Here is a 16,982-nt window from a genome sequence, read left to right as displayed (position 1 = left end):
GTAGAGGACATAACCCGAGTCAGAGGGTTATACCGGCTGAATATAAATCCCGACTGCGATAGCAGGAGGGATTTATATGAGGGTACGGTATAACCCGACTACGAGGGTCATATCCTACTTATGCCAGGTACCCCTACGCATTTCCAGAACAACGAACCTATTTGGAGATCTCCTACATCATGCAGTACATGAACATCTTCTGATGGTTATCAGTTGTCAATTGAAAGAATGGTCGAGCAAGGTCAGAAGGAGATTCCTCCGTGGATGTTTGGCATAAGATTTCCTTTCAGTTCCAGTGCATATTGTAGCATCTTCATGATCTTGTCTTGAGTCGTGAGCGGTGCGGAAGTCGACTGAATTGCTGCGGTGCTGGAGTTTGTCGTTGAATCAAACTACCGTCACTAGTTAGATTACAGCTTGGACTCTTTGGGAGTAAGTGTTACTATAATTATGGTACAGTGCTGATTTTCACATGCGGCATCTCATAATCAGTTTTGCTTGCAAGTAGATGCATTTGCATACACTGTTTTGTATCACATTTCAATCCAATCTATTGTAGCCTTTTCCAATCGGGTTGAAGTACATGTACACTGGTATTATAAACTTATTTACGAAGGAGACAGTCCGTTGATGATCTTCAACTCTTAGAAAGGACAATGTACATTGCTGACCCATTAATGCATTCGGGATACTTCGTGGTTATTCGACGTTCTTTATCCTCAGATTCAGTATAATAGAATACTCTGTAGACGAATTCCAGGTCATTCTTCTTTTCCATTGTGCACTGTTCCTCGTCAGTGTGCCGTTCTGTGTGGAGTGTACACGCGCATGTGGTGTCCGTTGTGTCTGTTTATGTATGGTCCGTGCACTGGAGTACTGCCGCCGTACAAGTTCACTGCCTTTCAGGCAGTGAACATGTACGGTGGCAGTGCCCTAGCGTACGTACCGTGCACCGGGATTTATATTCTATATAAATCCCGCGCGGGATTTATACTGGCCAATATAACCATGGCTAGACGAGCGCTGATTGGCTGAAAACAGGCCCTCCGTACCGTACCATGGTATAAGTGCTATTTTAGGCCCTAAATCGCAGGTGCGCACTATGCTCCGAATATGAAATGCATGTACTTCACTGAAGATTGAAGTGCGCACCCCCAATGAAGATTGGGGGTGCGCGTTATACAAAGGTGCGCACTATACTCCGACAAATACGGTAGTTACATTTGCAGCCTACGCCTGCCCAGCATATAATTGTGTTATTTTGGTTTTCATTCCTCACTCTGATGATCTGCCTTTAAGACAGTGAAACCGGTCAGTCAAACAATGAAAACTATGGTGTGTTGACAACTTGTGTCGGAGGACTTTCCTCTACCTCCTAAGGAGGACAACATTGAAGCTGTGGTCATGCTCAGCTACAACAAAAGTTGAGCAGATCAAGGAGTGCCGCACGTACTGTATGTAACACTGCGCTTTCAGCACACATCTCCCGTATCCAGGCTGATCACCGTGTCCTTGACTATTGTCCATCCAGCAACAGTACTTTACATTCAGTCGCTGTGTTCCAAGATAGTACTCACATGCACCTACTACTGGCGGAGAACATTCTTAGAAAAGCTTACAATACCTACAGCGACATGCAGGGACGGTATGATGGGGTGGTACGGCCAGCCAGCACCTGAACTACAATATATTTGTGGGGTTGGGGTGGCTCTTCTGATTTTTTCGAAATTTACAGCACAGATCATGGCCATTTTATAGATTCCTGAGGAAAAGTGGTACGGTCAATACCGTAATGATCGTAGCGTGTCCGACGCTCTTGACCTAAGTAGGCTAAGTTGCAATTATATAGCCCTGTAACTACACACCTTGCTGTAGGTTCCATACAGCCACTAAAGTACTCCGGTGGGAACCGATCTAAAGCAGTGAGACGGGAGCTGGCTAGGTACAGGTACTTACCGACATTTGCCGGTGCAAGTCGTTGACACTGGCAAGACTGAGGCAGAGGAACGGTGCCATGTTACACAGTGACACGGGCACTGTGCTGTTTCCCTGCTCTTCAGCACCTGACGGCAGAAGAATAACAAAGCACACACAAACACACACGCACACACAGCATACTACATGGAGTCTAGTCCTGCAACCATCAACAGATTGCCCGTCCAGACGCATGAGGAAGAAATGTCGGGTACCCCTTCGTTCAGCAAGGCAACACATCTTGGTAGGGTTGACATGCATGTGCAGTAACAGAAGGCAACAAAGAAGTTGAGGATTTCTAATGCCAGGAGACATATTAGTAGAGCGCAACGCTCTCACTAACTATGGGGCGAAGGAATATAGCACAGTCGTTAGCACTGCGTACTTTTCAGCGATGCGCCGACTAACACTCTGTTGTTGGGCATGTCCTGCTGAAGTAGAAAGCAGCCTTGCCCCAGGACATGGCTGAACCATGCAGCTGCCTCTTCACCGCAGTGCCAGCCACAAACACTGTAAACAATGATGACGGCACACAATCAACACGTTACAACATGACACCGACACTAACGACGCCAACAACAACAACAACGGCGATGGCGACAAGGGCAAGGACAACAACAACGACGGCATCGGCAGCAGCAGCAGCACCAACCACCAACCACTACAACCACAACCAACAACAGCAACCAGCAGCAGCAGCACCGATCACAGTAGTAGTAAACCAATAGGTACATTTTGCATGGCATGAGACTTTGCAAACTGGTCGTTAGCAATAATGCCACTGAATGAGACGATGGCTTACCTGTTACCGCATACACGGGTTCTGATAGACTTGGTTGTTGCATCATCCAACACTGCCTGATGCAGGGGAACCTCTAGAGTGGTCTGGCCTGAGTACAGAATGAATGCATAGCACAAGGCAACATTCACACTCACTCACTACACCTGTACAATCCGAACACAAGCACAACAATGCAGACTTCAGGAGGGCCTGGTCTATCGAAAATAATGCAGGCTGATAGGTGATGCTCTTTCCACGCAATTGCAACCCCTGGTGGGCACAGACAGATGGACACAAGCATGTGTGCTGCAGCTGATGTTTACACTGCAACCAACGTGCATACCACAAACACAGATATCGCCACACACAAAAAGCAAAGAAAGACAGGAGAAATTAGCCCTTGCTTCAAACAAGCATAACCTCAAAAAAATCACTTGCTGCCCGAGACTAAAAGGATGGCAGAGCAATAATATGTGACTTATGAACACAGTTGAACGTGGTGGGATCAAGTATTGCCCGTGGAATTTGACACAGCAGTGACCAGAGAACATCGCAGAACCAGGGTGGTACACTCACATGAGCTTAGTGCATACATGTACATGTACAGCAGTAGTTTCTCACGTGACCAAGGACGAATAAGTGCTATGAAAGGGATTGGGTGCTGTACTAAGACCATGGTGATGAACTGTCTAACAAAGGCAAAGGCGAGAGCATCACAAGGCAACTACACTACACAGTTCTCGCCAGAGAAATTTGACCTCATGAATAAAGTAGCGCCAAGTTTGAGTGTAATGGATAGTATGTGTGTGTGTGTGTGTGTGTGTGTGTGTGTGTGTGTGTGTGTGTGTGTGTGTGTGTGTGTGTGTGTGTGTGTGTGTGTGTGTGTGTGTGTGGTAGCGCCGCATAACCCTCGGCGCTATTTCATTCGCGAGGTACAATTTCTCCGGCCAGGACTTTACATTCACACATTACGAGGTCTATCAAAGTCAACATGATGATTAGCAGAGAGTGAACTATTACACAAACTCTAGTATTGCACTGAGTCTTACACACATATTATGCGTGAGCTTGTGAACGCAAGCCCTGCACACATGCATGCGAGCATACAAGTGCACATACGGAGTGTGTCGACTGATTCTCTGGAAAATGCCAAATAATTGTACAGTGCTGAGATGTAATCCCACATGGCCTTGTAAGCACAATAATAAACCCAATAGGCCTGTCCTGTACGGACACTAAAACTAGGGGAGGCATTCACTTTCTCACAGCCATACGGCTGAACGGTGCACACAGGGCTATGAGTCCCACGGCTAAAACTTGTTACCCGCTCTACGGTGTCTAGCACACATACATCTAGTAAAGGCAACATGCGGCAGCTGAGAAACTCACCATCGCAGTGAACAAGGAGAAGAGACCGTGCCAGATCGACTACGGGCCGCACTTTGCCCAGCGCTGGACACTGCTTCTGAGTGAGCACGACATTGCCAGGTTTCACTACCGCCCAGGAACGGTCGTAGAGAAATCCACTCTCACCGACCGTCCATTCAGATACCTAGCCAGAGACAATCAAAATGAGCTTCCATTGACGCAGATAGGAAGGGGAAGCTCCGGGGAAAGGGCAGGGTAATGAATGTACTGGCCACTGTCTTGACTGACAAGAACAGAAAAGAGCTCCACGACAAGAGCAAAACAAGATAGACGTTCATGCATAGAGCAAATTAGTATATTGTGGAAAAGATACGATTCTGAAAGTGACTTGTGACAACTCCCCACTGGCTCCCATGCTCAGGTGAGTGGCCGCATTATCTCCACATCTCCATCTCTGCATGCTTGGTTTTGATCAAAAAATGTAAAAGGCCACGTCTCTAATCGTAGAGCATGCCAGAAAACGTGATGGGCATTACTGGTGTACAGGCACCCGAGTCTACTCTTCTCCTTTCTTGCCCGTTCATCATCTTCACTTTTCCTGTTTTCTACACAATTTGATACCCTACAGCTGTGTTGCAGTGCTTCTGTATTACAGACCTTCGCTGTCTTACAGCACTGTCAGTACGTGTTGTGTGACACATATGGTGGCTTATAGGGGATAACACGGTACGTACTCTTGGCGCCATATAATCTACAGTCTACACTTTACGATGAAATGAAACCTGCAATCCATTCAATCATTTCGATGACCACTGCAGTAAGAGGCTACCTTTACATTGTATGGAGAGAGAGAGCGGTCACCTCAGTCCCATACCATGATCTCAACATACACAGTATGACCAGTTCATACAGACTATAATTTTATAGAGATGTGTTAGAGCTAGATCTCGGGTCGTTGAATGTCTCAGTAGCCTGTCAGTTTCATGTCCTTTTATCGCACTTTCTGACTATTTGTTACTTCCTCCGTTAAGCAAAACTTCGTTGCGTTTTTACAGTTCAGTCCAAATCATTCTATGGCTACGAACACGCTTCGCAAAGTGGAAAACAAGGCAGCATATGAAAGATATTTATTTACAGATGTCACACAGCTCGTTTCAAAGCAGTCCAGCTTCACTCTTCGTCTGAATCTGATGACGACTCACTCCCTGATGACATCGAGTCTGCATCCTCGCTGACAGTCGCCGCCAGCGCTGCCAGCTTTTGTTCCGCAGCCTCTACAAGTTTCCAAGACACAATTATTTTGATCGTGGAGATCGCCAAATTCTGCGCTCGAACTGTGAGCTTGACGACCTCCACGGTGGCGCTGGTAGTTGTGGCCACTCTCCAAAACGCCATGGAAGGAGGCATACAGACCCAAACAAACGCTCCCCATCTTCGCAGCGGTGTAGTTGTGCCAGCACGTTTCCACACCCTGCAGAAGCTCCTTTTTGGTTTCCTTCGCCACGAGTGACACATCTGTCTACATGCTGTGGAAGAACGCCAAGTCGTCGATGTTGAGATCAGGATTTTGCGCCGACTGAGCGACAACCTGAATGTCGAACGCTTTTGATTTCCCCTGCACCGCAAACACAAGTGCATTGATTTTGGCTCTGTGTGGATGCGCACCATCGACTCGTGCTAGTACAGCAGTGCCTGAGCGCTGGCCGGCTCCTGGATACTTCTTCGAGCCACACGGTCTTTCAAACTGTTTCTCATTTTCGCACTTTGGTGTCATGCGCGCGCGCCTGGGGTTGTGTTCTGGTGACATCCTGTCGAGAAACGGTTCTGCTTCGCCGATTTTTTCAAAGGACTCCACGCTTTTCGGAGGTTCAAAAGCCTGTCAGAACAATGGACGACAACTCAGCTACCCTATGTAGGGGATAGATCACTGACAGGTATGTCTAATGCCGACAGAAATATCATGACAAGAACACTAAAAACGCAACGAAGTATTGCTTAGCGGAGGAAGTACCTTGTTATAGTCGTGGATAGTTGCTTCTAGTGTTGAAACGAGCGTATCTATAACAAACGAGCGATCAGTTCCACTAACGAGCGAGCAATCGAGCGAGCTAACGAGTTTCATTGATGTGGCAAATATGATTTTTTGAATAATTTTTTTCTATTAAAGTTCGATTTTTTCAGCTGGTTCAAATAATCACCGCCGGCATTTGGGGTTGCTGCTGCTTCACTTCGGACTGCTGTTTGCTGTCGAGATGTCTTTTCAGCGCCGTCGTCGAGTAGCCTTTGTAAGAATAGACCGTTTTTGCAAAGATTGCAAGTAGCCCTGGTCTTCGCTGCATCGCGGGAGATAACTTCTAAACGACTGAGCGTAACTTTCACTTGAATGGAGAGGTGACCAAAGCATATCCTGCGACAGGTCAGCAGATGCGGAACAAGACATCACTAGAGTCCACCAAAGCTGCAACGACAACTGAAACAACTCAAGTGTCATGCAGGCATACAGTCACTGCAACTGCGAGTGATTTTCACTTTGCGCGGGACTGGACTCTCGATCGACCAGGGAGTCGTAAAATATTTTACGACTCTCCGGTCGACATGTACTGCCATGTGTACGGAGTACGGTGTACGGTGTTCGTTAGTGCAAACGAGTTGGCCGCACAAACGAGCAGAGTTTCTGGCGAGCGAGCTAACGAGTATCCGGTGAGATCGTTTCAACACTAGTTGCTTCATAACTCGTTTCCACGTGATTTCTTCTATTTTAATTTTAATTTTATAGCTTCCCTTTGTTGCCTAGTGTCTTGCCTAAATGCAGGTTTGACTGTATCTGATCAAGACAGAAGGGCCGCCCATACAATACCCACAAGAACAGGCAATCATTGGCACAATCAAACTAGCTTGCTCACCTCAAACGCAGCACAGGACTTGATTGGATAAAGGGCGAGGGAAACTAGGCAAAGTTCTTTACCAGATTCGGACTCCACTGCTGCTGTCCCTTCACCGCCGCTTGCTTCAGCCAAGGCTCGAGTCGATGATGGTTCCGTGACAAGGAAGCAAGATCTGATGAAGTTGACGACGGCCATCACGTCAGCAACATTGGACATATAGCCGAATGAGATGCGTACAGCACCAGTTGGGCGTCCGTCAATCATATCCATTTCATCACCGCACTGGTGTCCAGACTATAAGGCACATCAGTCGACACACATAAGAGCCTGCATCAGTACATGCATACATGTACATTACAAAATACATGTACGTTTATACATGATTGTAAATAATAACAAAGAATAGCATCTAGCTGCACTGCCTCTTACCGCCCAGTGATGACGTATGCGCTCGTCCGACAATCCCAGCCAGCGTTGACATGCACCCATGTTACAGAAACAGCCGGTGCGTAGTTGAATGTCATGAGCAGCTGCCAGCTTCCCAACCTCGATAGGAAAAAAAGAAGATATAACAGCGCACCAGAAGGCAAAAAAATATTGTAATCCACTGCTCGATGATTGCTCAACATACGAAACTTTTACGGTGCAGCTAAATTTGTCCTTATTTTAAACTCTTTCACCGCGGATGATGTACTGTCGACTCCACTTACTGGTATAGCGAACTCGCATATAACAAATTTCGTGATAAACTGTAGGGGTGAAACGAAGGTCTCAATTTACCAAATGAACCTTCTTCATGAAAACGAACGAAGGTGTCGAAGGATTCTTTTACCAGTTCACAGTTCCTCTTGAAGCACACTCTGTGCATGTGCCCTACAAAATACATGACTGTGCACATATTTGCTGTGCAGTCACCACAATTGGCACGCCTATAGCTTTTGCACTGCGCAGTTTGCGCCCCAAACTGCCCAAGACTACTTCTGCACACCTTGGCCGTGAATGGCTACGCTCAAGCGCAGTCCGTGGCTTGCTATGAACTTGCAGTGGCACCTACCGGGAGCCAAGTGGACACAAAACTAGTCGACTGTACAAACTACAGTACAGTACCTCCTGTATACAAGGAAGATCAGTGCATGTGTGTGCAGAAATCGTGGGTTAACCTTCTTTTGAATTGAAAACGAAGGTTTGTTTCAAATGAAAACGAAGGTTCTTCGAACCTTTGACACCTTCGTTTCACCCCTATGATAAAGCGAACCATTGCAGGGTTCTAGCCAAAGGGGGGTAGGGGGGTGCAGCGCCCCCCTACTCCGTTTGCGTGCCCCCCTGTGAAAAAGTGCCGCCCCCCTACTCATTTTCCGATTTTTGTGTTTTTTCACGCCATTCAACGAAAATACAGTCGATAGTCACTACTAGAGGGTTCATAAAGGCACATTTGAGAGGAGTGAAGTCGGGGTTAACCCTGATGTTGCATTTTGCATGGCAAGACAATTTTGGACAATGGAAAAAATGGGTCATGGGGTAACTTTTTCCCATGCCCGCCCCCCTACTATATTGACCTGGCTAGAACCCTGCATTGTCCATGTCCCTGTTTGAACCTATACAAAATTGACCCTTTATAGTGAACAATATTCGTTTATTTAGGAATGGGTTTGCTCTCGCACTGGAGCTCGCGCTATTCCGCCGACGACTTGACACTTGACTGACTCACGACTGCCATCCAGAGAACACGAGAAGTCCATCGAACCTTCGACTCGGCAAACCTGCAAGAAAGCACCGCTCCCTGCTCAATACACAGTGTTTCGGGGAATTCACCCCTCATCAGTCGAAGACGCAACCTCTACTTCGTAATATTCGTTTATAGCGAACCAAACCTTGTAGGGCTACATGTAAACCAAGTGCAGTCATACTGTCATTGGTCACATGTCAGCCATGACTTGCTGCTTGTATAGTGTAAGTGCATTTCTGCTATAACGAACTTCGGCTATAAAGAACTAATTCTCCTGCACAATGGTGGTTGTTATCAGGAGCCGACTGTATCTACTATTAGTGAGGTTTTGCATTCCGAATTTCGGTTCGGCGTTCTTCGGTCATTTGTCGAACATCAAAATGCCAAATTTTCGCACCAACGTTTGTTTTGCAAGTCGAAAATGATGTGCTTTCATTTCGTGAGCCCCAGCATCAGCAATGTCCTGTCCCGTGCTCCTTTTCTTGCTGATTCCAACGAACTTTGATCGCCCAAAGAGTCGAGGGCCAAACCTGCCTCCCCAGTCGCCTCAGAAAAACCAACTCCATGGCCAAGTCAAATTTTATGCGTATCGCCATAGTCTTTTCAGCCACACAGATGACGGTGAGGATACTCCAGGCGAAAGAGAGTAGACAGGCAGTGGAGAGGAGCAATCAGAGGTAGCTGACGATGCTGATGTCGCCAAAAACGGAGGCGAAGCGATGCCGAGATAAGAAACCTCTTTGAATAAATCACGCGCTAGCGCTCTTCTACAAGAAAATTCATCCGAAAAATATTTTCGGCAAAGTGAGCTTTTTCCGAACAAACATGCCGAATCTTCGTGTGCATTTTCGACCTCGCTCCCGCGTGCCGAATCTTTTTGCCGAATTTCGGAATGCAAAACCTCACTATTGACAAAGAGGTCAATATGGGGAAATGTAGACCGAGTGAAAGACCGAGGTCCGCCGAGATCTTTTACGAGGCCTATATATCCCCACATTGACCGATTTCAAAGTCAATAATAGACTTACTGTATAAGCAGAAATATTTGTCTGGAATTTAATTTCGTCTTTTTCGTCCAAGGAGCTTTTGGACTAAATTACATGTAGGACTAATGTCGATTTGCCCAGCTTTTCTATACACTCTTATGATCCATGGACGAAATTTTCAACCGAACGAACTTCTTTTCTTTGGAGTTGGACGGAATTATTGACCGACGAAATTTTCTGCCTGTACAGTATCACGACTTCTTTCCTATAACCCCAAAATCTGATCCTGATCCGCCGTGGGCTGGGGTATCTGCAGATTGTGCGGAAGAGATGCGGAGTTGCACACTCTTGTTTACTCTTGATAGCGTATGTAACAATAGTGTACACGGTATTGTGTGTATTTTAGGTACAAGGCTGTGGCAACAACGAGGTTCAGCAGCACAGTGGCTGGGTGGTAGATGAAGTTGCTTGACATACGATACATGCAGTTGCAGGTTTGAATCTGGCTTCTTCTGATTTGTCTTATTTCTGCCAAATTTTCTTTTGAAGTGGAGAGAAAAAAGTCCATCTAAGGCTGCGTTCGGCTGTAGCTACCTGGTCCAATAGAGTAGAGTCATTCTACCGATAGAGGTAGAAGGTAGAGGTAAGTGTACTAACTCTGTCCTACCGGATTTAGTAGTTTTTCACGATATGAATGTGACACGTTTACTTCTCTATGAAGTTGTGTACAACTCCTTGATCTTGCTGGAAATCTCGTACCTCTACCAACTTCTACCGACCTCTACCAGCTTTTACCGAGTAGAGCCGGTAGAGAAAGGTAGAATCTACTCTTTTGAGTAGAAAAAAGGAACGCACCTACCGAAAATAGTTTCTACCCGACGCAGAAATTGAGCTTGGGTCAACTTTTGCGATGCAATCCGCGATGTTCCAGCCGGTTTCCATGAGGATTTCTTCTCCGAGCTCTAAAATGAGGAATTGCCATGGGAGTTGAAATGTCTGGGTGCAACTTGAGGATGCGGGAGTACAGGGATTCCCTCCAAAATACGTTCCCCCTTGATACACCACGTACCAGTCCATGTGTAGCGTACATCGAATGATCGAGTTTTCGTGACTAGGGAGCGTGGTTCTTCTGCCCTGGCCGTATTTCCTAACTTTCTTGTCACACTGATTTCCTCTTCTTCTTTCACTGTGTCCAAAATATGGAAAAGAGTGGAAAGTCGTTTACCTTCGAAATGCCGAATCAGGAGACTGATTCGAGACTGGTGACATGTCGCTAGCAGTGCTGGACCTGGGAATTGCAGGAATCGGTACAACCCCTGCATCGAAGGTGCCACCACGATCAGCCGTGTCCCTTGCGTCAAATGCGCCCCCCTCACCGGCTGATACCGGTAGACATTGGGAAGAAGCCTTCGTGGAAGAGGTGAAGCGATACTGTTGTTCGTGGGACACCTCTGCTGTCGAATACAGAGATAGGCGAGTCCATCATGGGATCTTTTAACAATTACATTTATTTTTTGTCGATTTGCTTGTGATCTTGTGCAGGCTGATGAAAGAGCACGCATGGACAATCATAACCCTGTCAGAAGCTGCGAAAGCGCTTAAGCTGATGGATGCAAAGGCATGCAAAACAAAGTTTAAAAATATCAGGGATACATACATGCGCCACAAAAAGGAGCATGCAGCAAAACAATCCCGCAGCGGTTCCGGTGCTGTATGTATGCCAGATCCCTCACGGCCGCTTTGGTCCTGGATGCAGTTTCTGCGGTACACCGTGCGCCACAGACAGACGGTCAACAACATCGCGATTGTTGAGAATATTGAGAGTGAAGTTTCAAGCACGTGTAGTGACCCGCCAATGTAAAGGACAGAAGGAACTGCAGAAACGCCGAGAGAGGTAGTAGGGAGCAACGCAACTGTGTAGCCATCTAAATCACTATCCCAAGGCAAAAGAGCAACTGGACTCTGGCACTCTCTCTTTCCGTCGAACCTTGAGACTAAACCTCTTGACCTTCGTCCTCTGTCCGACTGAATCGTGTGATCCTGTGATCTTTACATTGACCTTTACCACCATCATCATCAGTGCAATCAACAAACGACATCGTCCTGCTAAGTAATGATGTTGTTCCCTCTCCAATACCCAGCCCAGCAGAACCACTCCCTTCCCATGGTGACATGTCGCTAGCAGTGCCGGACCTGGGAATTGCAGGAATCGGTACAACCCCTGCATCGAAGGTGCCACCACGATCAGCTGTGTCCCTTGCATCAAATGTGTCCCCCTCACCGGCTGATACCGGTAGACATTGGGAAGAAGCCTTTGTAGAAGAGGTGAAGCGATACTGTTGTTCGTGGGACACCTCTGCTGTTGAATACAGAGATAGGTGAGTCCATCATGGGATCTTTTAACAATTACATTTATGTCGATTTGCTTGTGATCTGGTGCAGGCTGATGAAAGAGCGCGCATGGTCAATTGTAACCCTGTCAGAAGCTGCGAAAGCGCTTAAGCTGATGGATGCAAAGGCATGCAAAACAAAGTTCAAAAATATCAGGGACACATACATGCGCCACAAAAAGGAGCATGCAGCAAAACAATCCCGCAGTGGTTCCGGTGCTGTATGTATGCCAGATCCCTCATGGCCGCTTTGGTCCTGGATGCAGTTTCTGCGGTACACCGTGCGCCACAGGCAGACGGCCAGCAGCATCGCTATTGTTGAGAATGAAGTTTCAAACACGTGTAGTGACCTTTACCACCATCCTCACCAGTGCAATCGGCAAACGACATTGTTCTGCAAAGTGATGATGTTGTTCCCTCTCCAATACCCAGCCCAGCAGAACCACTCCCTTCCCAAAGTGAAATTGTGCCACAGACCAGTAGCCCAGTCATAAGCGACGTACAACGCCCAGGGGAAAGGAGACATGCATTTGACGACGGAATGGACTCGAGACTGTTAGGATTGGCAGGTACGCTGGGGGGAAAGGAGACGTCCGTTTGACGACGGAATGGACTCGAGACTGTTGGGATTGGCAGGTACACTGGTGTCCCGTTTGATATGCATGATAAGTCATATTGGATTTGTACTGTTAGGTACCTCCTACCCAGGCACTTGATAAGCTCTTGTTTGGTCATTTCATTCTCTGTCTCTTCTCCGAATCTCGAGCCTTGACACATCGAACTTCGTCGTCTGATTGTGCGTGTCGTAAGACTTTACAGTATGATAAGTCAGTGGGTTGGCTTCTATATCTCTATCTCCCACAGCATGGCGAGGGCGGCTTCACTTTCGTCAGTACAATACATCGAAACATGCTCGCTTTGGCATAAAGGTGTTTGCGTTGTGCGAGAGTAATGGATACCTGTGCAACTTTAGAATCTATGCTGGCAAAGACACCATGTTCAGCGACAACATGGTCAAGCAGGTGGGGAAATCCGGTGCTGTAGTTGCAAAGCTCATCGAGCCGTACGCCAACAAGGGATACCATCTCTTCACGGATAACTGGTACACCAGTGTTGAGCTGAGCCAGTACAAGAGCACCATTGGCACAGCAACCTGTGGCACAGTCCGCAAAGACCGCCGTGGATTACCCAAGAGGGTTATTTCTTGCCGTGGTTTGCAAAAGGGAGAGTTCCTTTCCCGTTCAGCACCGGGGACCCAAGAGAGTCATTTCTTGCTGTGGTTTGCAAAACGGAGAGTTCCTCCGAGAGTTCAATTTTTTTTAAATTGTCCTAAAAATAATTCCTAAATGTGTAAGTGGCTGCGTTGGAGTTCGCGGACAATTAGAAAGGTTTGTCCTGTAGGTCCAGCTCGTACTCTGCCCTGGGAACTTGTTAAATGTGATGTGTCCTTGAACATCTTCATACATGTAGTTCAATAAGTACCTATGCAATGGATATTTTGTCATTCATTACCCTGATGATGGACCAGGCCCGAAAATTTGGTGTACCGTAAATTTCAATTTTAATCGCAGTGAAAAGACCGTTTTCGGAGTTTGCAGTTGACAAGTGAAGTTTCCTAAAAGCTAATTTTATGCGCATGTACAGGTGTACATACACACGCAAAGATGCGTTACAAGCGTACCTGATTGTTTCCTATATAGGTCCCATCAGGCTGCAGCAGGTTAAATGCAACGACAGGTCCCTGAACGGCCGATGACTGATACGCCGTTGACGAATACACCTCCACCACCGGCTTGCCGTTGGAGTGGCACATGGACGTCAGCTGTGCGTAGGCTAAGCTTGCTAGCTGGTGTGTGTGCTTCTCAACTGCTGCCATGTTGTCTACCAAGGAGAACAGAGTGTCAAACCCATGCTGCAAAGCAGCTAGACTCAGGAACGATACTGTTCCATGCTCCAATCTGCCTTAGTGCAATAGCAAGTCAGAAAACAAAGAAAGCAAGTACAAAAACTTCAGCTAATATAAAAAATCACTGACTAAAGTCTACGGCTGGACTGTTTCGGGCATGGACCAGCCATTTTACATCACTCCGAAACCATCAATCAATGTCCTAGGGAGATATACGACTACATCTCCCAATGCTACATCGCAATATCATCGATGAGACAGAGTAGGGTGTGGATGCATACAATTGCACGATACTGTGTCCACAAGCACGTCTCAAATCACACCACACATCATGCCGCGACTACCAATAGAGCTCAAAGTCGATTCCAATTGCATTAGGAGACGGTTAACAAGAAAAAGAAAGGCTCTGCCTATGCTCATAAACGACATGCAAGCAGACAGAGAATGCAGCTTGAAAAACTCAGGAGAAGGGAACTCACCATCTGCAACAATCCAATATATAATTTCCGTACACCCATGTACAGGCACACACACAAAGTATCAGAATCCCCCCACAGATTAGCCCAGCAATCCATGAATCTAATAGACCTACCTGGCGCTGACCGATGCTCTTGGCTCGGCAAACGCAAAGTATCAGAATCCCCCACAGATTAGCCCAGCAATCTATGAATCTAATAGACCTACCTCGCGCTGACCGATGCTCTTGGCTCGGCAAACGCAAAGTATCAGAATCCCCCACAGATTAGCCCAGCAATCTATGAATCTAATAGACCTACCTCGCGCTGACCGATGCTCTTGGCTCGGCAAACGCAAAGTATCAGAATCCCCCACAGATTAGCCCAGCAATCTATGAATCTAATAGACCTACCTCGCGCTGACCGATGCTCTTGGCTCGGCAAACGCAAAGTATCAGAACCCCCCACAGATTAGCCCAGCAATCTATGAATCTAATAGACCTACCTCGCGCTGACCGATGCTCTTGGCTCGGCAAACGCAAAGTATCAGAATCCCCCACAGATTAGCCCAGCAATCTATGAATCTAATAGACCTACCTGGCGCTGACCGATGCTCTTGGCTCGGCAAACGCAAAGTATCGGAATCCCCCCACAGATTAGCCCAGCAATCTATGAATCTAATAGACCTACCTCGCGCTGACCGATGCTCTTGGCTCGGCAAACGCGCTGTGTGGACTGTAAGCACCCACTGCACCACCGCCAAAGAATGACGGCCTCAGCAAGTTCGACACATCTCGATGAACCAGCAGCGCTCCCAGGCCGGATGGGTAGCCGAGCCACTTGTAAAGCGAGAGGACGACAAAGTGTGGTTGATCTTCACCGCTCAGGGAAACAAGTGATGTGCCAATAGCACCACTAATATCCAGCAAAACATGCCCGTGGATACTAGGACAAGTACCTATACCACTTTCTAGACTTGAATTCTTGTCAGTTGCCGACACTGGAGGCGATTGGATTCTCCGGCACCAGGATAGCGGGTACTTGGCACCATTGAAGTTGCTCTGCAGAGGATAAGCAACTAGACAGTGCCGTTGACGGCGTATTGTATCGCAGCTGCTGCAGCCCGATGAACTTAGGTCAGTGCCAGAACTGATGCAGCCGGACTCGGAACCGTGATCAGAACTATGCACCCTCCGCCCTTCATCTGATAGGCGTGCGTGATGTTGCTCTGCTCCAGTAACAACTGGTGTGGACATCTCACACTGCTGATGGATCACCTCACCTCGTTTCAAGAGTTCGTGCACGCTCCTGCTTTGCTCAATATCCTTGGTTGAGAAGCAGGTGACATGTGCACCCTGTTTCCAAGCTTCACCTCGCATTCCTACTACCGACGTATGATTGTCGGCGAGGTAGGCCAGCACGCTTCGGTTATCACACGAGCACTGCCCTCTATCGCCGCTAGAATTGTCTTCGTTGGTCATGGTGCTAGATGCGGGTTGATGAGCATCGGTGAAACTCCACGGGAAACACTGCGAGAGAAGATTGAGCGAGGCCGTGCAGCCTGCCGTAAAGACGACACTGTATTCATCGCTGCTCGTGCCCAGTTCCTGCAGCAAGCGATGGCGAGCTCCATCCACTAGCCCGGCGCTACGCTCGCTGGACGTGCTCGCGGAGCTGTGCGGGTTACCCAGGATGTTCGTACACAGCTGCTCACAGTGGCGTCGGACATAGCTCTCCGCATACTGCGGTGCACCAGCATGGTCCACGTACACGGTATCTGCATCCCACGACACATAAACATACAGAAAGCAAACCAGAAAGCAAACAAAAATATTACTAGTACACCAATAAATGCAGCAAGACCACATCTATCTATCCCTCTGCCCAGCTGAACAAATACTGGACAATTATATTTCGCCCACAACAAGTTCGCTGTGCAATAAATAAAATTAATACTCTCGCCAATGGAAAAGAAGGAACAAAATTTAAAAAAGTAAAAGTACTTAAAAATAGCAGTCACATCTTTTTCATGGTTATTATCAACGGGACGATATGCATTCTAAACTTTGAAAAGTGCTTCCCCTCCGCCAAGTCAGTGATAGGCATCATTCTCTTACCAGAGTTACAGAAAATATACATTTGATTTGAAAGATGCAAAGCTAGTTAGTAGTAGAAGGGAAAACAGAACTTCTTGAAGGAATAAAAAATAGCGAGTGGTAAAAATTAGAAATACTTACCCTTCAGGCGAGAGAATTCCTGCCTCCTTATTCTCTCGACATCATACATAGTCGTCTCCATGTCCCTGAAAGTAAGATAAATACTCTAACCATCCCACACGGGGTAGTAAGCCAGTAACAACGAGTGGAGAAATGACCAACCCTGAAATAAATGCATGCGCAGGTTAAGGTTTCTTCCTCTTGCGCGCTGCATGCCGCGTGGCGAGTCGTGCTCATTCAAACACATGTCGACAGTCGTGTTGAGAGCTCACATCCACAGCATGCAGCGCTAGCT

General features: G+C 47.2%; 1 protein-coding gene across 1 annotated transcript in view; it reads right to left on the bottom strand.

The window, feature by feature from the left end:
- The window catches only part of LOC135815345 (molybdenum cofactor sulfurase-like), a 24,159-nt gene extending 7,177 nt beyond the window's left edge, over positions 1 to 16,982 (bottom strand). Inside the window, exons 1-9 of the mRNA XM_065328627.1 lie at positions 16,709 to 16,982; positions 15,162 to 16,248; positions 13,792 to 14,068; positions 7,438 to 7,554; positions 7,027 to 7,302; positions 4,145 to 4,307; positions 2,777 to 2,864; positions 2,360 to 2,484; positions 1,957 to 2,063 (exon numbers count right to left, since the gene is read on the bottom strand). Of these exons, the coding sequence (XP_065184699.1) occupies positions 1,957 to 2,063; positions 2,360 to 2,484; positions 2,777 to 2,864; positions 4,145 to 4,307; positions 7,027 to 7,302; positions 7,438 to 7,554; positions 13,792 to 14,068; positions 15,162 to 16,248; positions 16,709 to 16,769 (2,301 nt within the window). The 5' untranslated portion in view covers positions 16,770 to 16,982. The remainder of the gene's footprint in view (positions 1 to 1,956; positions 2,064 to 2,359; positions 2,485 to 2,776; positions 2,865 to 4,144; positions 4,308 to 7,026; positions 7,303 to 7,437; positions 7,555 to 13,791; positions 14,069 to 15,161; positions 16,249 to 16,708) is intronic.

The sequence above is a fragment of the Sycon ciliatum genome, chromosome 4 (genome assembly GCF_964019385.1).
Source record: "Sycon ciliatum chromosome 4, ocSycCili1.1, whole genome shotgun sequence".
NCBI classification, from domain to species: Eukaryota; Metazoa; Porifera; class Calcarea; order Leucosolenida; family Sycettidae; genus Sycon; species Sycon ciliatum.
Note: the sequence above shows the minus strand (reverse complement) of the source record. Positions and strands in the feature narration are given on the sequence as shown.